Raw genomic sequence first — 22,745 nt, forward strand, 5'->3', positions numbered from 1 at the left:
CAAATAACATGATCCATCAATTTATCATCCTTAAACGTCACTTAACTAGGACAAAAGAAGTCTAGAACTAGTGACTCATCATGAATTTATTATATACATTGTGTTACATATATTGATGAGATGTACAAACTCGATGATCAAATCAGACTTTATTCGATGATGAAATCTGATCGAATTTCATCATTAATCATAGGGTTTCATCAATCATAAAGTTAGACCGGGCTTCATCTAGAGTGGACAATAACAAATTAGGTAAGAATATTTTTAAATTTTGACACTTTTAATTATTCTTTCGATAATTTAATTATCAAGTAACATTTTTCTTATTATATTATATAATGGAGCAAAGTCGGTCCTAAGAGGCAAGAGTGGAATCCGCAGGCGTACCGGTGGTAGCTTAAGCTTCACCGGTAGGCTACCACTCAAGGCAAAGTGGCATTTTTCGTCTCTGATAAGTGATGGCAAAATATACGTCACAATTCCCATTTTTCAGAGTAGCTTCACCCGCAGGCAAGCCACAATTCTCGGCGATGACTTTTGAATTCCAGTCTCTTCTTTGCGCTCTGAACTGACTCAAGCCTTGACGCTTGCTTGACGGTCTGAACTCAGAACAGCTAAATATTGATAACTGTAACAAGAGGAAGTATTAAATGGTCGAGTGAGAAAAGATAACCCTAGAATTTCGAATTCGCAGCAAGTTAACAATGGAGGAGAAGGCTAACGGTCCGATTGAAGGAGAAGAAAGTCGCCGGCCGGTTATTGATGGGCCGACCAATCCTATGGTGACGCCTCTGCTTTCAGATCTTTATCAGTTCACCATGGCATATGCATACTGGAAAGCTGGCAAGCATAACGAACGAGCTGTGTGAGTTCTTTTTCCTATACCAATTGATTAGCTTTTCTGTCAATCCTTGGCAGTTGTTCGATTTCTCTCTACTTTCACCTTTGTATTATAACTGTTTTGGTTTTTGTTTTTGATTCCTCTCGGGGTGGGTGTGAACTGTGAAGCATTATTGATAGTAATGGACCTTACTCAGCAATCAATTTACTGCTTGAAGGCTTTTGTTTGTGTGAACGAATTCAACTGATCTAGACCTTTTCCTCTAAACATAACGCGGATGTTTTGGAATGATCAATTTCAGTGTACTTGAAAAAAATGTTGTGGTGCCATCTTACGTTTGCTTCAGGTCACTCGCTTTTGGATACTAAGAGCATGATATAGAGGGGCAAAAAACAAAAGGGAAACAAACAGCCAGAAAGAATCTTATTCTATTCTAAAAAGTATGCATAATCATTTATCCAGACACAAGGAAAACCTTCACAGTGTAATACTGATTCCAAAATGATGGCTTCAATAGATCAGTGTGAGAGAATCGTGAGTCTAATTGTCATGACTATGAAATGATTATTAATGCAGATTATAGTGATAAATCCTTGCTTTCAGTATTTTGAGAATTGAGTCGACATATTTATTAACATCAGAAAGTAAATGTTAAATCAACATGTGCTTCACAGTCGCAGATCATAAATTATGTTGCGTCTATATTTGTACCGCTGGTTTTATATTGTTGCTTTCATGAAAAAAAAGCTTTTGTTTAGCTTAGTAGCAGTTCAAGCAAACTTGATACTTGCACGCTATCAAATAGATGGTATGTGGGCATGTATGCGGTAATCTCAGATTTGACTCTTTAATATAGAGTATTATGAGGATTGAAATCAGGAATCTACCTCCCCCAAAAATTGTTTGATAATATTATTAATTAATTAATTAATTAGGAATCTCAATTCTCAAAACCTCCTACTCTTTCTATACTGATTCATTAACCATTTCTGATGCTACTCCTGGCTGCACATCAAATTGTTGGAGTTAACAATCTGGTTCAACCTGTATTTAACAAGAATTGGAAAGAGACGTAGAGAACAAGGAAACCTGCTCTCTAGTGTCTTCTGTCAAACAGTCAAATTTACACATTTCTTGGTGAAAATAAATATTCTTGATTATGACCTTGTCCATCTAGTGGGATTAAGGCTTTTGATTTTTGTTGTTGTATGACCATGTCCATCCAGCTCAAGATTTTGCAAAGGCTTTTTAAAGTGCCTAATCATGTAAACCATTTAGACGAACTACAAGGGCTTGTGATTTGTCATCTCCAGATCTGATAGGGCATTTTTCATTAATTTTAAATTTTAATTAAGTGGCATAGGATTTCATGCCCATAAATCTAAATTTGTGTTAGTGAGATTATCGTTTCCTTCTGTTGACATGGTGGGTCTTTATCTTGACCCTTTATTTTCGTTGAATTTATGGAGGTTCAGTTTCAGCCATGTATGTCATGGATGGTGTGCATGGTTTGTTAGCTTTTGAAAGTGCATCTGTAGGGAAGAATTGGCCATCTATTGCTGAACAATATTTGGTGACACTTTTAATGCATGCAATTGTGTCCAGACTTTGGCTTCACTGTAGAAGGAAATTGCAATTGAATGTAATTTTGTTTATCTGCCTGTATTGCAATGTTTTCTCTTTTGCCTTGTGCAATGAATCTTGAGAAATTCAACTCAGCGAGACACTATATTACTACAAATTTTTAGATAGTTTTTTTAATCTTACAGTAAATAGCAGCAATGCAATTAACTTTTAAAAGTTTTACTTGGCCACGTTTTTCCTTGTTGAAGCTTTTCATGGTTATACTTTTCCTATAATTTTTGGCATCCAACTGTTCTTTCCATACAATAAATTTATCCTTTTTAGGCTTGTACGCCTTTAGATATATTTAGTAAATTCATTTCATCTATTATTTCACATTCTCCAGGTTTGATTTATATTTTCGGAAGAACCCCTTTGGTGGTGAATATACAGTTTTTGCTGGCCTTGAAGAGTGCATAAGGTTCATTGCTAATTTTAGATTTTCAGAGGATGAAATTGCTTTCATCCAAGCATCCTTGCCTAAAACTTGTGAGGTAAAGCAATTTCATTTGTAACCATTAGTGAACTTGTGGTAGTATACCTAACCAGTTCACCTTTTGTATCTACCAATAAATTGTAAAATCTTTCCACTTGTTCTTCAGCATTTGAGTTTTGTTTTCAAGGAAACTTTCAGCATAGCTTATAACTCATATGTGCAATTTACATAATACATTTTTTAGTATTGCTATGCAGGCACAAGAAGATTTTCAATTTTTTTATCACGTGTCACCATTATGATGCATGAAATCTGAGATTGTTTAACACACACACATATAAAGTGGGCATATATACAGTTGAAAATAGCCAATAAGAAAGTGATTGCAAGGCGTTTGTTGGTGGTGGTGTTGGAGTGGGAAGCAAATACTTGAGAGTTTTTTATTTTTCAAATGAATGGTTCTTCTTGCAAATGGTAGATATGAGATTTATGCAATACGTATGGTTGTTGAACAAATCATCTTTCCTTTATAGTGGCAAATCTCCAGACATGTTCTCCTATTAGAGTTTGATGAGTTTGCTCAATGATACATTGTCAATATGAGCATTGAACTTGTTGAGAGTAAAAATAATAATATAAAAGATAAAATTAACTCTCTATCTATTATTTTAAACTTTTAGATGACATAATGATTGACAATTAAATATAGTATCAAAGCAGACAAAGGTCCTATCAAACCTCACTGCTAACCCAATATTTAATTAGTTACATGTGTTTAGACTAGTTATTTAATGAAATCTGGCCACATGTGAGGAAGCATGATGAGAATAAAAATGATAATATAAAAGATAATGTTAACCCTCTATCCATTAACTTAAACTTTTAAACTAGACAGTGATTAACAATTCAATAGTATTGAAAACAATTAATATATTCTTAAAAGACTGAGATGTTGTTTCATGAATAAAAGGAGCCAAAACAGATTTCCTATATGTTAGCTTTATCATCCAGTTGCTTTCTCACCATCAAAAATGTTTTTACTGATTTTGTCATATGCTGCAAAATTCTATAGGTTTTTGCTACTAGTACCTTTAAATTTGATCTAAAGCATATGAAACTGCTAGTCATACTTTATGTAATCCATGAGTTCTGTCTACCTGAATAACCTGTTCCCTATTTACTGTTGATGAACTCTAGGTTGGCTTCTATGATTATCTAAGAGGAATTGATTGTTCTGATGTTGAAGTATGTGCTGTTCCGGAGGGTTCTGTTGTTTTCCCAAAGGTACCTCTCCTGAGAGTTGAAGGGCCAATTGCGGTGAGGAGCTATATGCTGCTTCCTTGTTTGTGATGATTGTTGGAAGATCATTGTTGTTCTCTGATGAATAAATTCCTCCAGCATCTGCTAATGTTTTTCATTATGACTACACCTAATAATTTATTTATTGTTCAGGTAGTTCAACTGCTGGAAACTCCATTTTTGAATCTTATAAATTATGCCTCCTTAGTTGCCACAAATGCTGCAAGGCATCGTTTTGTTGCTGGAAAGTCAAAACTTCTACTTGAGTTTGGGCTTCGACGGGCACAGGTTGTTGAGGTTTTCCTTTGGTTTTGAAGATTCTAAAGTTGCATTCATTGTCAGTGGATTCTTTATCATTTCCATTATTTTTGCACTAGGGGCCTGATGGTGCAATAGGGGCATCAAAGTACTGTTATATGGGAGGATTTGATGCAACAAGGTGATTCCTTTTGGAATATTAAATTATAGCTACAAGTTGTAAACCAAGTTTGTGTTTACAACCTTATGCATTGCGGATTCATATCAAATGATTCATTTTACTTATTCTTTATGGGGCTCTCAACTCCAACTGTTTATTCATGTTAATCTTTACGTAGATTAACTTTTTTTTTTTTTTTTTGGGTTCTCATTTAGGATTTGCAATTTTCTTTGGTTAATGACAGCATAGAATGTAAGCCCAGACCAAACCTCAGGGAGAAAATTTCTAAAGTTGCTCTTGTTATGTAGGTAGGATACAGACAAATTTTAATATTTGCAAGGCTTTACACTTTAGTTGGTCCCCTCCCCTCCCCCACCCCACACCTTTTACATTATGCCTTTTCCAGTTATTTGATTCTAGATTGAATATATAAGTGTTATTGTAAGGTCCTTTCCGTATGGTGTCTATAGATCTAGAAAAACTTATGATATAAGTTCCTAGAGAAGTCTTATAGAGGGTTTTAGAGAAGAAAGGAGTCCACAAAAACATGCGAAGGATATACAAACACTTTTCCCATTACAATAGGATTACATCAAGGATTTGCATTAAGCCCCTACCTATTTACCCTAGTAATGGTTGAACTCACTAAAAATGTCCAAGTAGAGGTGTTTTGGTGTATGCTATTTGCAAATGACATTGTGTCGATGGACGAGGCAAGAGAAGTCATGAATATTATGCTTGAGATATGGAGGGACAATGTAGAATCGAAGTTTTAAGTGGTAGAGTGAAAACCAAATATATGAAATGGAAGTTTAGTAAAAATATAAGTATGGATGATGTTATGTAAAATTGGGAGATCAAGTTATACCAAGAAAAGTTCAGTTTACATATCTTGGATCAATCATCCAAAAAGACAGTGAGATTAACGAGGATGTTACCCATTGAATCAAGGTAGGATAGATAAAATAGAAAAGTGCTTCTTGTGTTTTATGTGATAATAAGATTCTACTAAAACAAGAAGAAAAATTTATAAGATAATGTCATGCCCCTAGGAGGATTAGAAGGGTAATATTGTGATAGGGATATAATAAAGGGGTAATATTGTAATAGGTTTATATTAGTTTGTTAGGAGATATTTGGGTGTTTGTTAGGAGCACATGGGTGTTGTTAGAAATTAGTTAAGGAACTAGTTAAGGCCTATAAAAAGGCCCATTGTAAGAGGAGAGGGCATGCTGATTTTGATATTGAATTTTGAATTCTCTTCCAAGATTTCTCTCTAATTTCTCTCTCTCGTTCTTCTACCATTCTCCCTCCATTCTCTCTAATTTCTCCCCCATTCTTCTTCAATTTCCCCTATTTGCATTTTGTTCTTGACCTTAAATGAATCAGATCCTTCCAATTTCCATTCTAGTCCTAGGCTAAACCCTAGGACCATGACAATTGGTATCAAAGCAGTCAATCATTGGCTGTGGATTTGATTCCAGTTGATTGGAACTCCCAGACGAGCAAGCCTTCCCATCCTCGGAGCCGTTGCAGGTGAATTTCGAAGAAACCGCAACCATCGATTCTCAATTTCGGAGAATTCCGCTGGTTACATCACAATCGCCTTCCTTGATCGATCAAGCTCTGCACCTTCTTCAATCGGTTCTTCCACTTTGAACACGTTAATCGACTTGGGTGCAAACCTCGCTTGCTAATAATCCATAGTGAAGCGGATTTCGAACAATAGTTGATAGCGGTTGGGTGCAGTGATTCCTAGCGATTGGTTGGAACTCAGGCGGTCATCAGCCTAAGACAGAATTCCGAGTGAACGAATTGAACACCCAACCTGATCGGAAGCATCAATTGATGGAGTGGAGGAGGAGACCGACTAAGGAAGGCGGGTGAAGGAAAAATTGACCTAGGCAACTTTGACGGTGATTCTGGAGTGACTGGGCCAAGGTCGCTAAGTCGGTGATCCTCAACCTCGGGAGGTAACGAAGAGTCGACGGTGATCTTTGGGTTGACGGTGGTCCTTGACAATGATTTTGAACGGTGATAGATTTGATCATTGAAGGTGATTCTTGGTTCGGCTGGAAGGCAATGAAGGGAGGGTGGTCCACGACCACTGAAGTGCGATTGTTGAGGCGAGCTTGAATCCGTCGAAGGTGAAGCGGATGACCTAGAGAGTTGCGACCAAACCGGAAGACCATTTCGACCCTGACCAATAAGCTTCCTACAGGTGCGACTGAGGTGTGGCGGTTTTAATTGGAATTTCAACCGAAGTTTTGTGGGTGTTGCCGCTTTGATCGAAAGGCACTGTGTGTGCCACGGTTTAGGTTGCCTTCTGACCCGTGTTGGTGAAGCGACCGGGGTGTCACAACGTGCTTTCCTCCTTGATTGAAAGGAGATTTCGACTGTTCTGGAGAGCCAACTCAGAGCATAACCGTGGGAAGTAAGCTTGATGCATCACGGGCCATAAGTTGAAGCGGATTCGAGGCCAAGCGATTGTGACTTGGAAGGCGTTGCAGGCCGGTGATTCTAACGGTGATTCCAGCAAGTATTAGGTATTATTACAGCAAGCGAGATAGGATATTCAGTAGCCCTAAGCGACTCTTGAAGGCCGATCAAGTTGCTGTAACGTGCAATTTATTCCGGCCCTAAAATAGGACCGACTCCGAAGCAGAACAGTGATTGTAATCTGCCACATCTTGGATCAGCTTTAGGGTGATTGTTGAGAGGTACATACTGAAGAGAAGCGAGGGATTCAAGATGTACAAAGCTCCTGTTTATTGGCCTTCGAGTTGTCCTGCTTGTGAGAAGTTTGGTAGGGGCAGTAGTGCAAGCACGAGGACATTGGAGTCTCAGTCGCAGCAGAAGGGTGCTTCATTTTCAAGGGGGCGACCTGATCGTGAGGTCATTGGGAGCAATGCATACATGGAGCAGATGAGCCCTAAATTGCAATAGAAGAATGCTTCATTTTTAGCTGGAATGGAGCCTCAATGGCAGCTAAAGAAGGCTGCATTTTCAGTTGGCAGCAACAGGGACAAAGGAACAAGCAATGGGATTCATGAAGAGTGCGAGGAATTTGGTCGTATGTTCCGTGAGAAGCTGCAAGGGTTTGCGATGATACTTATTAAGAAGTATCATTACAATTTTTTGGTGGAATACTTTGATGATTATCACGAAAGTTTTAACAAGGAAGAATTTCTTGGAGTGGAGCAGTCGAAGAAGGAGACAAGATTACGAACGACCGATTCGCTGCCTACTCTAGACTTTGGGCAGAAAAAGAAGCATTTTGATGGAGGCAACAGTGACCAGAAGGATGGCTGCAATATTGGGAGTAATTTTGGTGGTGAAAAACATTATCTAAAGGGAAGCTGTAACAATCCAGTGGCTAGGACAATAGTCAATCAGATAAAAGGAATGACAAAAGGCCACAAGGAATTGCTGGAATTGGGGATGAATTATGCAGCAGTGCTTGAGAAGTTTGAAGAAAAAATAAGACCGCAAGATGCACCTATTGAAAGGCTGCAAGAGGAAAATGGGGTAGCATTTGATGAAGTGACTTAGGAAGCCAAGGCCAATTCGTTACCTTTGTTGACTAGTGCAGGGATAGAAGGATTGGAGGGTGTTCAAGATTAGAATTCTATAAGAAAGGGAATGGGTGGTGGAGTTCCTAATGATAAGGTTCCATTGCCTGTGGTTTTGGATAATGCTGAGGATTCCTTAACTAATGATAAGGCGAAGACATCACCAGCTAGAGGAAATCTTGCTGATCCTAAATGGTGTCACCATGTTGCTGTCGAGAGTTTGGCCGGAAAGAACAAAGCTGCTACTACTTTGTTTGTTGTTCCTCCAGTTGATCGATTAGAATTTCTGTCACCCTTGTTGAAGGGAGGATTGAAGACCGAAATTGATGTTGCAGCCCAGCAGGTTGTAAGTGGTGCCATGCAAGGAATTAATGGTATAGTGTTTGCTTATGGTGTTACTAGCAGTTGGAAGACTCATACCATGCATGGAAAGCAAAAGTCACCTGGGATCATTCCATTGGCAGTGAAGGATATCTTCACAATTTCTCCATCTAAGTTGTGGAAGAAAAGGAAAAAAAACAAGGGGAGCATAATGAAAGCTGTGAAGGTTTGGCATGTTTTGGGGACAAGACATGTTTCAAGGCAGGGAAATTGTCATGCCCCTAAAAGGATTAGAAGGGTAATATTGTGATAGAGATATAATAAATGAGTAATATTGTAATAGTCTTATATTAGTTTGTTAGGAGATATTTGGGTGTTTGTTAGGAGCACATGGGTGCTGTTAGAAATTAGTTAAGGAGCTAGCTATGGCCTATAAAAAGGCCCATTGTAAGAGGAGAGGGCATGCTGATTTTGATATTGAATTTTGAATTCTCTTCCAAGATTTCTCTCTCTCGTTCTTCTGCCATTCTCCCTCCATTCTCTCTAATTTCTCCCCATTCTTCTTCAATTTCCCCTCTATACATTTTGTTCTTGACCTTAAATGAATCGGATCCTTCCGATTTCCATTCTAGTCCTAGGCTAAACCCTAGGATCATGATAGATAGCTATAAGACTAGCTTTGTTTTTTTGCACAAAATGTTGGGAAGTAAAGGACTAACATGTGAAAAATATGAATGTAATAGAATGTGGATGCTAAGAGATGTGCTTCCGTGCTGGAAATATGCTAAAATCAAGAGAGATTTGTCCTTGATCCTAGAATATTCTAGGATCTGAGTTTTATGTAAATAATATGTAAATATAGTAAGTCAAGGATGTAGTTTAGGATGCTGTCAATATTTAGATTATTTCCTTCCTTTTTTTTGTTCATAATCCTCTCCTTAAAAGATGATGCTGTTCTTGCTCATTTCAATCAATGAAGACAAATTGTCTTTGGTTATTTCTAAGATGGTATCAGAGCTGGATTAAATCTCAGCCATCCACTCCATGTGAGGCTCTTCGCGCAACCGTCTACGCCTCCTCTATTGGCCTCTCGATTGGTTGTTGATGCCCGGATTCGGCAATTCCCAGCCTTCGCCAAGCTTGAATCTGCTGGTCGCGGCCACCCAAGATTGACCCAAGGTCATCTTCTCTGTCGCGTCCTCCATCGTCAACTGCCAGGATTCTTTCTACCGCTTGCGAGTGCAAGCTTCCGCTGGGCGAGTGCAAGCGGTGTTCGATTGGGTTGGCTGTGTTCGCTTCAACCACTGCCGATTGCTCGCGGCCTCTCTACCGTGACCAACGTTCGCTTCCGAATGGTGACACCCACTCCAATTGGGTCCGCTGTGTTCGCTTCAGCCACTGCCGATTGTTCGCGACTTCTCTACCTTGACCAGTTTCAGTCACTGTTGCTGCACAGCGCAGCGCAGCCGCACGTCGCAGCCACCGTAGCCACTGGAAAGCACTGCCGCAACTGTTTCTTCTGCACAACGCGGCGGCCACAGTTGTTCACAACATTATTGTTGCAACCGCTTATGCAGAGAGCCGCGACCGCCTTCTGCTTGCTGGCACCTTACATTGACAACAACTAATTTTGCAGCCATCTCCCAGATCTTGGTAACCTTGCTTGCTTCATTTCCTTCTTGTTTTTTCCTCTTCCAACGTGTAAGTTACGTCGGAAGTCACTTCCGAAACATCCTTAAATCCTGCCCCTGCTATCCAAACAAAATATCCAGCGTGTAAGTTATGTCGGGTCTGGTGTGACCATTGCAACAAACCACGCCATACTCGTGAGACTTGCTGGAAAAGTCATGGCAAACCTGCCAATTGGAAGAGCAACAAGCGAGGAGACAAGAGCAGTAACCATGGGGTCCCTACTGCAAATGAGGTTGACACAGGTCCCTTCAACAAAGAGCAGATTGATCAACTCTTGAAGCTGTTACAATCCAGTTCCTCATCTGGTATTCCTAGTGTTTCCTTGGTACACACAGGTAGAAAACCTAAAGCTCTTTCTTGTCTACATTCCTCTCCATGGGTTATTGATTTTGGAGCCTCCGATCATATGACTAGTTCTCCTTATTTATTTAATATCTATTCTCCTAGCTCTGGAAATGAAAAAATCAGAATTGCCGATGGTAGTTTTTCATCTATTACAGGAAAAGGTCTTATTCAACTAACCGAAAAAATTAATCTCCATTCTGTTCTTCATGTTCCTAACTTGGCCTGCAATCTTTTGTCTGTTAGTAAACTTTGGAAAGACTCTAACTGTCGTGTTACTTTCTTTGAATCCTATTGTGAATTTCAGGACCAGAACTTGGGGACGATGATTGGGTGTGCTAGGATGATTGAAGGTCTTTACTACTTTGATGAAAAGTCTTCTGGTAATAAAAAAGCTCAGGGCTTTAGTAGTACTAGTTCAATTCCTGTTCAAGACACAATTATGCTATGGCATCTTAGACTAGGACATCCTAGTTTTACCTATATGAAACGTTTATTTCCTGAATTATTTAAAAAAATGGATTGTTCTTCTTTTCAATGTGAAAGTTGCATCTTGGCAAAAAATCATCGTTCTACATATTTACCAAAGCCTTACCAAGCATCCAAACCTTTTTATATAATTCATAGTGATGTTTGGGGCCCATCTAAAATTTCTACTCTATCTGGAAAAAAGTGGTATGTTACATTTATAGACGATCATACTCGTTTGTGTTGGGTTTATTTGATGCACAAAAAATCTGAAGTGGAAACTTTATTAAAAAACTTTTACACTATGATTGAAAACCAATTTCAAACCAAAATTGGCATTTTACACTCTGACAATGGCACCGAGTATTTCAATGAGCACTTGGGGGATTTTTTGAAAACCAAAGGTATTCACCACCAAACTACTTGTCGGTATACTCCTCAACAAAATGGCATTGCTGAACGTAAAAATCAACATTTACTCGAAGTAGCACGTGCCATCATGTTTTCTATGCATGTTCCAAAATATTTATGGGGCGAAGCTGTTTTAACGACGTCCTATTTGATAAATCGGATGCCTACTAAAGTATTAAAGTATCAAACCCCCCTTGAGTGCCTCAAAGACATTTTTCCCAACACTAGATTACATTCGGACATTCCCATCAAAGTTTTTGGATGTACTGTGTATGTTCATATACCTACTCAATTTCGCTCAAAACTTGATCCTAGGACTGTCAAATGTGTTTTCTTGGGTTATACCTCTCATAAAAAATGCTATAAGTGTTATGATCCTCTCACAAAAAAGACTCACGTGAGTATGGATGTCTTATTTGTTGAAAACAAACCCTATTTTACCAAAAATTCCTTTCAGGGGAAGAACCATGAAGCTGAAGACAATTTTTGGGATGTTTCTGTCCCTCTTCCAAATGCAATTTGTCCTACTCAGGAATCACATATTTCTGATAATGGTCACCTAGGAGATTCTGGTTCTTTGATGCCAAGTAAAGGGGTTTCTCAGGTAGGGGGAGAATTACTACAAACTGATCATAATGATCTAAATTCTGAGCTTCAAGTTTATACCAGGAAGAGATTTCATCAAAAGAACAAAGACTTGAATGTCAATTCTGCACAAAACCAGTCTGAAAACCTGATAAATGGCACTGTAAGTTCAAGAGCTCCCGCTTCAACTTCTAGTTCACCTCCTTCTACTTTACCTAACAATTCCAAAATTGATTCTTCAACTATTTCCAATCATTTACCTACGATTTCTAATCTTGATATTCCTATAGCAATTAGGAAAGGTGTAAGGAGTTGCACTAAATATCCTATTGCTAAATACCTCTCCTACCACAGATTATCTAAGAATCATATGGCTTCCACATCTAGGATTTCACACTTGTTTGTGCCAAGGAATATACAGGAAGCTTTGGATGAAAATAGTAGGGTGTAAATGGGTGTTTACAATAAAATGTAAGGCTGACGGGAGTGTTGACAGGTACAAAGCCAGACTAGTGGCTAAAGGTTTCACCCAGACTTATGGGATTGATTATCAAGAGACCTTTGCTCCTGTGGCAAAAATAAACTCTATCAGAGTTTTGTTGTCTCTTGCAGTAAATTTAGATTGGCCTCTACACCAACTTGATGTCAAAAATGTGTTTCTTAACGGTGATCTTGAAGAGGAGGTCTTTATGAGTTTACCTCTTGGATTTGAAAATAAACTTGGGAGTAACAAAGTATGTAGACTGAAGAAATCCCTGTATGGTCTCAAACAGTCTCCAAGAGCATGGTTCGAACGCTTTGGAAATGCAGTTACCAGTTATGGCTTCCTTCAAAGTCAGGCATATCACACTATATTTTATAAATACTCAAAGAATGGTAAAGTTGCAATTTTGATTGTTTATGTTGATGACATTATTTTAACTGGTAATAATGAGATAGAGTTAGCAGTCTTCAAGTAGAAACTTGCAAATGAGTTCCAAATCAAAGACCTGGGAATCCTAAAATACTTCCTTGGAATGGAGTTTGCAAGATCCAAAGAAGGCATCTTTGTCAATCAGAGAAAATATGTTCTTGACCTTTTTGGAGAAACAGGATTACTCGGCTGCAAGGTGTCAGAAACTCCCATTGAGCCTAATGTGAAACTATATGCTGTCAAAGCTGAAGAAGTAAAGGACAGGGAACAATATCAGAGAATTGTGGGCAGATTAATCTACTTGTCTCATACGCGACCTGACATTGCTTTTGCAGTGAGTGTGGTGAGTCAATTTATGCACTCACTAGGGCCAGAGCATTTTGAAGCAGTCTACAGAATCCTTAGATATCTGAAAGGTTCTCCCGGAAGAGGCTTACTATTCAAGAAACATGGCCATCTACAAGTTGAGATCTACACTGATGCAGATTGGGCAGGAAGTGTTAATGATAGGAGATCTACTTCAGGCTACTGTTCGTTTGTTGGGGGAAACCTTGTCACCTGGCGAAGCAAAAAACAAAATGTTGTGGCTAGAAGTAGTGCAGAAGTAGAATTCAGAGCTGTTGCTCATGGAATCTGTGAGGGGATGTGGATCAAAAGGATACTTGAAGAGCTAAAATTTCCTCAATCAAAACCTATAAAAGTCTATTGTGACAACAAAGCTGCCATCTCTATTGCTCATAATCCGGTATTGCATGATCGTACGAAACATATAGAAGTGGACAAACATTTCATCAAGGAGAAGCTCGATGCTGGAATAATATGCATGCCATATCTTCCAACAACTGAACAAATTGTTGATGTTCTAACTAAGGGTCTTCATAAGAAGCAATTTGATAAACTTATTGGCAAGCTAGCTATGGAAGACATCTACAAGCCAACTTAAGGGGGAGTGCTGGAAATATGCTAAAATCAAGAGAGATTTGTCCTTAATCCTAGAATATTCTAGGATCTGAGTTTTATGTAAATAATATGTAAATATAGTAAGTCAAGGATGTAGTTTAGGATGCTGTCAATATTTAGATTATTTCCTTCCTTTTTTTGTTCATAATCCTCTCCTTAAAAGAGGATGTTGTTCTTGCTCATTTCAATCAATGAAGACAAATTGTCTTTGGTTATTTCTAAGATTCCATATAAGAAAAGATAAAATTAGAAATAAAGTTTAAAGATAATATGTGTTGAGATATGATTTGTAACGACCCATTATCAGGTTTAGGCTGCCTTATTGACATCCCCACGTGTGTTTTAATTTTCTGTGTTTATTTGGCCAAGGGTTTGGAGGAGTTGCATAGAGGGTTGGAAAGTCAAGCAAAAGAAGCTATTCTTGAAGTGGGAAAATTCAAGGTCAAATAAGGGAAAAGGAAGTCAAAATTTAGGATGAGTGTGGCATGAAGCTGTCGTGCATAGTGGTAGGTATATATATGTGTGTGTGTGTGTTTTGTGATTAGTAATATCTTATTGGTTGTTTTAGATAAGCAAGTCAAAGGAAGCTTGTATGCATGTATGTATAGGTGCACAAAAGTCAACAATTGTGGCTAGGGAAAGATGGAAGGAGGGGACCAAGGGAAGAGGAGTTGGCAGGAGGCATGATTGTGCTTGGGAGGGTGGAATTTGCTTAGCCCCTAAGGCTGCCGGCTGCCAGGCAAAGTTGGGGTGTAATTGCATGTAAATTACATGTTATAGTGTATATTAAAAATACATAAATATGTATGTATCAGCCTGAATGTTGGGCAGTCAAATACCAGCATGAGCAAAAGACGAGTGTAGCGGAGATGAGGATGTTAAGATGGATGTGCGGACATACAAGAAAGGATAAAATTAGAAATGAAATTATTCGTAATAAGGTAGGAGTAGTGCCAATCGAGGAGAAGATGAGAAAGACTAGACTAAGATGGTTTGGTCATGTGAGAAGGAGACTAAGAGACGCTCCTGTGAGGAGAGTTGATGAAATGGAACAATTAGTCACAAAAAGAGGTAGAGGTAGACCCAAGAAGACTTTGGGAGAGACATTAAAATTTGATATGAAATATATGGATCTAAATGAGGATATGACAAAAGACAGAAATACATGGAAGTCTAGAATTCATGTAGCCGACCCCACATAGTGGGATAAAGGCTGGATATGTTGTTGTTGTTGTTTGTATGTATCAGCCTCTAGAGAGTTCTATTATACTTGAGAAGAGAAAAGCCAAGGGGAAGTGGAGGAAAGCAAGAAGCGACGTGAGCAGCCGACAGAGGCCTTCCGTGCGTATGTTCTTCCTCTTTTTTCTATAAGGATTTAGCTCCATATTCCTCTTCTTCTTCCAGACATCCACTAGTTCTGTTATGTTTACATATACGTGTGTATATGGGTGGCAGCAAGTTGGAGGTTTAATTTGCTCTCAAGCTTTATTCCTAATAAGCAAAGAAGTTAAGGCAAGTTCTCTAACCCCCTCTCCGTTTTGAAGAGTTTGCTCTTGTCGTTCCTAAGGCCTTGTGGTTGGAACTCTTATTTCTTTTTGGATATCTAGTCTTGGTCTAAGTAAACTAGTTTACTCTCGGTGTCTTCTTTGAACCCTCAATGGATTTCATTTAAAGAGCCTAGGTAGGGCTTGGTTCACCCTACAATTCTAAAAGGAATGATGCAACTCTAGCTTGGGGGTAAGTATTGTGAGTGATGTTGTATGTTCGTGTGCTTTGGGTCCTATGTGCATGCTGACTGGGATTCGTTTATGATGTGTAATGTGCGTTTTCTCATGGGTTTCATGCTATGGTTGTCCATCTTTGTCCTTACTGGGGTTATTCTAAATACAAGCATGGGTATGATGCATGTGGCATGTGGTTGAATGTGGGTATTTGCATGGAATGTCGGAAAACATGGGTTTATGTAGTAGCATACATGAATCATGTTATGGTATGTGTTGCATGGTTACTATTGCGCACAACGGACTTGGTCCGCAGGATATATCCGCAAGCTCGATAGGCAAGGGCCTGACACGAGGGAGCTTTGGCTCATAAGTTCAGTAGACTAAATGTTTGACACGAGAAGGGACTCCGTTCGCAGCATAATGATTTAATTGTACATGCAGGTATTCATCCGCATGACATGTGTGTATTTTATTATTCTTTGGCCTTCGGTGCCGGTGAGCCTTATGTGGGCCCAAGGACCGCATGTGTGGTCCCATGCACTTATGATGTGCCCAAAATACAAAAGAAATACTAGCACTCCTTGTTTGATAAGAAAGTTCGCCACAAACAAGAAAATACTAGTTTTGATTCGCTACACTCTAAGATAGAAGAAGGAAGAGTGATAGGAATCAAGTAAATTCGTCACTAAACAAATGAATTGCTTAGATAAGAATTAGGATAAAAATGCTCTTACACTTTCTTCATAAAAATGTTCGTGTCAAAACATTGCAAGATCACACATATAAATACTAGTCTTAAAGACAAACCTAATAATTAAAGACAAACAACATCATTGCCTTTTTTGACAAAAGAGGGTTAATGATGATAAAAGACAAAACAAAAGCATAAAGTAAAACATCATCATGTCACTTTTGACAATGGGAATCATGATTGCCTCTTTTGACAAAATAGGGCTAATGATGATAAAAGACAAACCAAAAGTATAAAGAAAAATATTATCATGCCACTTTTGACAAATGGAGTCATGATGATAAAACACAATGATACAAACACGACAAAACACTCTCAAACATAAAGGACAAATGAAGGGTGACATCATCCATGACATCATTTATGAGACTTGGGCTTGTTGGAAAGACTTGGGCCTGACAGATGGGTTGATTGCTTAGGCTTGATCATGGAGTGCCTAAGTTGCATTCTGGTCCTGAGCTTCCAAGTAAACAAGCAATGTGATTACTTTGGGCTTTAACTCCTTCACTTTGAATTCTAACTCTTTTAAATGGGCTGAAGTCTTCCCAATAAATAACTCAAGTTCCTTTTGAAATTCTTTAACCCTTGAACGAGTAATTGACCCAAGATTTACATGCTCTTGGACAACCCTTGCCTTTGCTTCTTTATCGTTCACATCAACTTGCATTTCATGGTGTCATGACACATGGCATGGGGGTGTGTAATGTAATGAGTCGTTCTTTTGCTTGTTCCATTTCTTCTTGACTCCTGTCCTTCCTAAATTATACTTACTGGGCCATGTGGCTCACTCTTGTTTTGCATCATTCCAGGTAAAGGCAAGAAAAAAGTCGAGGGTGGGTCCAACAATGCTTAGTTCTTCATGGGTAGGCATGTGTATAGAGCCATCCTGATTGGAAGATTCTTGGGCGTTTTGTTTTGTTTTGTGTTCAAGGAAGATTCCGAAACTGTCTTATTTTATTAGGTTGAACTTCCCCTTTTTTAGCCCAAAAGGTAGGCAAGCCCTAATGTTGTATTTCAAGAAGTTATAGGCTGCCTTGTATTTTGTTTACGTTGTGTAAAGAAGTGAAAGTGGTTTGGAAATGTTTTCCCTTTTAAGTTAAGCCTAGTGTCTCTTGAGTTTGTATCTGTAACCATTTTGTGGGGACTCCCTCTCCGGACTCCTATGCTAGCAGGACTTTTGGGAGTGGGGCCCAGACACGAGTAAGATGGTTTGGTTATGTGAGAAGACCTAGAAGCTTTTGTGAGAAGAGTAGATAGAATGGAATAAGTATTTAGCAAAAGGAAGGCTAAGAAAAACTTGATGGGAGACACTTAGGTATGATATTTGTTATAAAGGTCTTATAGAAGATAAGGCTATAGATAGAAATGATTAGAGAGCTAGAACTCATGTAGCCAACCCCACATAGTTGGATAAAGGTTGGTATGCTATTCTTGAATTGCAAAGTTTTTTCCTTCTCAATTTCCTTTAATGTGTGGCTTGTTAATTTTATATTTTCATCTTGATATATACAAACTTGTTTCCCTGTTCCTTGGATCCAATATTGGTCACGGAATCATCATTGTGCAGAATTTATTATAGTGATGCTTCCTGCCCATTACCCAATATACATTTGGGAAAAAATCAGCAGTGATATTCTATCTTTTTCATTTTTGAGTATTTCTAATGTGTTCAACAGGTCAGGCATAGAATAACATGAAGATATATACTGAATTGCTTCATTATGAACCTTTTTGGTTAACATAAACTGGAAATTCTTCTTGTTGTTTTCTGTTTACTACTTGATTAAAGGAGATTCCAAAGTGGCTCATTTTCCTCTTTTTCTTGGTTGACTGCAATCTGAAATTCTGTTTATTGTTTTCCATTGACTACGTGATAAAAGTAGATTTCATTATGGCTCATTTTTTTTTTTTCCCTTCTGTTGTGTTGACAGCAATGTTGAAGCTGGGAGGTTATTTGGGATACCTCTTCGTGGTACACATTCCCATGCTTTTGTTAGCTCATTCATGGTATGTTTAGCAAGCAAATATTAGAAATAAGCTTCTTAGTAGTTCATATTTTTTACTAACCATTTTTATTACTTTAGTTTTTTGTGTTATTCCCTAATTTTCATTCAACCATGCTTTTATTGGCTTCCCATTCAAGTTTGATGCATGGTTAAGCTAAAGGTGTTGAAATTTCATGTCTAGAAAATCTTTTTGTATTCTGAGTCTATTATTGAAGTTTCTTACTGGAGTAAAGTACATTACATTCTAAAAGTTCGCCCTCTCTTTTTATCTGAGCAGAACTGCTTCACTTTATGTGAGGTTGAAGTTCATTGAACATGGAATCATCGAAGATTTCAAGAGCCCCAATGATTAGGATATTTGAGATATGTTTTGTCATGACCTTATAGTTAGTCAGAAGGTTTTGGGAATATTACTTAGTCTTTTGAGCCTTAAGAGTAAACTTCATCTAGCACTTATGGGTGAGGGCCCATGGCATTAGAAGAGTAAACTCCCGTTTAAGAAAGTTTCTTTGGAAAATTATCTAGGTAAGAATTATGATGAGATGAGATTTATGGCATGACAGGTATTCTAGAGCCACAAAGTAGGGGAGTTTGTGTTCTGGGAGGTCATGGACCTAAGAGGACATATGATATTACATGTTTGACTATTCCAAGGGGAACCTACTACATTCAAGGTTCATGCTTACTTTATCTATATCAGTATGCATTATCTGCTTCATGAAAACCAAGATTTCGTGAAGCCGGTCTTTCAATGCACTTAACAAGCTTTAATTCAACCACTTGCTCTCCATTTCTAGGTTCCTTTTTTGATCAATTTCAATGTAGTTTTTTTTGTTTATTATCCACCCTTTTTTTCCCCAAATGTGGGTAGACTTGCAATTATGTTGTGGCAATTCTTCAATTATCAAGATTTCTCTAATCATAATGTATGCCTAAGCTATTTTCATTAATTAATGAGATTTTCAGTTTATGGGCAACATCCTTTTCAGTCTCCCCGAATCTATATGTTTTCAATGGATTATGGATCATTGATCAAGAATACGGGAAATGGCACTCTTACTCTCTCCTTTCCAGTGCTTCTAAACTTGTAATTTACACATTCTCTACAATTCCTACCGAACCTAAATTCTTTAAATTTCAAAGCATCTTTCCACAATTCTAAGTTGGAGTTTGCATCTATTCTAGTTGCACAATTTTAAAGTGTCACCAAATAACTACATATACTATAAACTTCCTCCAGAATGTGTGTAACAAGTTAATTCATTGATGAAATTACTGTAGTTTGTCTTCCTGAAAGTGTTTTGAGAACAACCCCCCCCCCCCCCTTCCAAAAGAAAAAAAAAAGTGTTCAATTTTGTTTGACTGCATGCAACTGTAAATGTAAATTGATGGACGAAAAATATTTATTTGATAGAAAACGTTAAGAGTGTGGAGAAAGTTAATTACTTCACTTAATCAAAGAGCTGTACATAGTCAGAATAAATACACAAAAAAAAGAATCTAATCACATCCCTAACAGTTTGGAATCTCCAAAGAATCAGCAATCAACTAATCTAAACGGAAAACAAAGAAGGTTAGGAGCTGTATAGTCTCCTAGCTGTATATTGCCTAAAATAGAGAGGATTTGGGATATTAATTCTGGAATATGCAGACAAAGAGCAATATAACCCCTTTTTGACATATTGTTGAAAGTTTCATGGGTTTTGCAAAATGATTTAAAACAGAAAGATGGCCTAGATTAACTTAGAAAAGTAGTCAATAGGGTCCATTCAATAGCCCTTTCGTTTTTAGATTTTTGTTTGGGGTTTTCTTATTTTTGGAAACAAAAATATGAAATGGTATTTGATTGCTTTTTTCCATTTTTCAAAAATTTTGGAAAATGAAAACAATAAAGAAGTGTTTCTACATTTTCCATTTCATCTTCATTTTCTTCCCCTCCCATACCCTCCCACACAGTTGCTGACTTTGGTTGTCAGGTGGAATCACCTGGCTTTTGGAAGCCCCACCTAAGAGTTGCCAGGATGCCTCCCCACAACTCCCAGACCACCAGCTGACTCCCAGAGTGTCGCTGGAGCCTGGTAGTGGGAAGGAGAAGGGAAAGAAAAAAGAAAAAAACACAAAAAAAAAAAAATTGAAAACAAATAAAAGTTATTAACAAGAAGTTAAGTTTTCATTTTTTAAATGAAAACGAAAATTGAACATAAAAAAAATTAAAACCAAAACTGAAATCTAAAAGTTGGAAGCTTTGTAAAACACCCCTTGTTTCAGTGAGTCTACAAAGAAGCGACCCTTGACCTGGAAGATTAAGTGGGTTTTGATAGTTTGCAACTGTTCAGTTACAAATCTAATATTTTTTAGCTTGGCAGCTTGTTTGCTGCTGCCAACATCACGAGGATTACTTCTTTCTTGTCTATATGCAGGAGCAAATTTTGTCAATAACTTGCTTTTGAATTATCCATCTGTACATGATTCTGCTGTCTAATTGGCTGATGTAGCATTTGATCAATGTCATAAACCTGCATGCTATAGTTGCTCTGCTCGACTATTAATGATTTCATCAGCCACAAGAAATAATTGAATTGTTGGAAAATTGGATGAACCATATCTGGTGTGTTTGTGGGTGTGCATGTAGTGCGTTCTTCCTTATGTTAGCAAATGTTTGACCAAAATTTTATATGGTGAAATCTAACCTCTGCTTGTATGCCTCCTAATGGTATTAATTGCTTAAAGTTTCTTATTCTTGATCTCTTCAACTTTAACTAAACAGTTTTAAAATGTGCCATTTTGTATTTCTACCAACTGATATATTTGTTTGACAATTTCTTTCTTCTTGTTTCATTGGGCTATGTACTCCCTCTTGCATGAGTTTTTTCTTGTCTAATTTATCCACTGATGTGCAGAGCCCTGATGAGATTATGGAGAAATCACTTCCAAGTCATGATGGTACAAGTACTTGTGAGGATTTTGTTAGTCTGGTGCAAACATGGTTAGGCAAAATAAAGGTGCGCTGGATTTTACCCAACTTCTTAATGTGTTTCCTTTTTCACCCTGAAGTAATTAATCCCAGGTTTAGGGTTTAGCCATTATTCCTAAATATGTAATACTTATGACCATCCATTCTTTATGGTATTGAATGACAGGCAATTAAGAAACAAGTTTAGTTGAAATGAGGATACTAGGGTGGATGTGTAAAGAATTGGGAAAGATAATGTTAATCATCATCAACCATCTTATTCTAACCAAGTTAAGGTGTTTGGCACAGCATTCACGATGTTATTTGACTTCTGAAAGTCACATTGATGGTGATACGCAACCTTATCCTAACCATGCAAAAGAACAATTTGGAAAAATTTTACACTGGATGCCCTTCCTAATACAACCCTTCCGACACCATCTTCATATGGAAAAGTTTCATGAGATGGTGAATGAAGATAATTGATATAGTTGTGTTCCATCACATAATTGATATTTTGAAACTACCCTTTACAACATGGAAACAAGACTTAAAGGCGGCATCTAGTAAGATAAAATGAGAAAAAAGTAGTTGAGATGGTTTGGCCATGCTCAAGAAAGATCCACTCCTTAATTAGGAGAAGTGATAATACTCACATTGAGGTTGATGCTATGAGATATGGGAAACCAATGATAAGTTTGGGTTGAGATAATTAAGAAGACATGTCCTGTTGTGGTTTCACCAAAATTATTGCCCCTGATAGAGTGAAATCCAGAAGAAGGATCCATATGGCAGCAGATCCCAAGTAGTTAGGAAAACAATTAATTGACTTGTCTCTATGTGATATTTTATCTATAGTAGAGACTTTCCGTTTTTCAACTGGAGTGATATTCACTTTAAGATATTTCTATTTGTCACTTCTCATCGTGTTCTACTCTGGGTAACTTTTGACACTGCCTTTGCAACTAACCATTTTCAGTGTGAGCTAGCAGACTAAATACTTGATGCTCAAATGAATGTGAGCAGGACGTGTAATACAAAGTGCAACAAATTTTTGTATTAGATGGCCTAAGCATTGGGATGAGATACTTATCTGCGTTATGATATGTTGCCTCGTGCGATTGTAGTTGGTCATATGCCCACAATATATAATATATGCTGGTTTATGGAAAGATATATATGGAATGCATGAAACACATATTTATGCTCTCTCATCCTTGAGTTATAACTTAGTGTTTCCCATTCGAGTTAACCAGGTCTTTGTGCACTGGAAGTGATCATGCTAGTTCATTTATATTCTAAGATATCCGACCATGGATGTTTCCATGGTACAGATCTATTTCAATTTTGAAACATCCGCATTACCATGATCCTATGTCCAGACTCTGGCGGGTGGGAACTGACTGAATGTGACACAGGCTAAGAAATTG

General features: G+C 37.9%; 1 protein-coding gene across 2 annotated transcripts in view; it reads left to right on the forward strand.

The window, feature by feature from the left end:
- Positions 1-374: 374 nt before the first annotated feature.
- The window catches only part of LOC127803372 (nicotinate phosphoribosyltransferase 2-like), a 45,312-nt gene continuing 22,941 nt past the window's right edge, over positions 375-22,745 (forward strand). For both annotated transcript variants that reach the window (XM_052339543.1, XM_052339544.1), the window contains exons 1-7: positions 375-865; positions 2,811-2,958; positions 4,098-4,217; positions 4,353-4,487; positions 4,577-4,638; positions 18,288-18,363; positions 21,263-21,364. In XM_052339543.1, the coding sequence (XP_052195503.1) occupies positions 705-865; positions 2,811-2,958; positions 4,098-4,217; positions 4,353-4,487; positions 4,577-4,638; positions 18,288-18,363; positions 21,263-21,364 (804 nt within the window). In that variant the 5' untranslated portion in view covers positions 375-704. The remainder of the gene's footprint in view (positions 866-2,810; positions 2,959-4,097; positions 4,218-4,352; positions 4,488-4,576; positions 4,639-18,287; positions 18,364-21,262; positions 21,365-22,745) is intronic.

Source organism: Diospyros lotus, chromosome 6 (genome assembly GCF_014633365.1).
Source record: "Diospyros lotus cultivar Yz01 chromosome 6, ASM1463336v1, whole genome shotgun sequence".
Taxonomy (NCBI): domain Eukaryota; kingdom Viridiplantae; phylum Streptophyta; class Magnoliopsida; order Ericales; family Ebenaceae; genus Diospyros; species Diospyros lotus.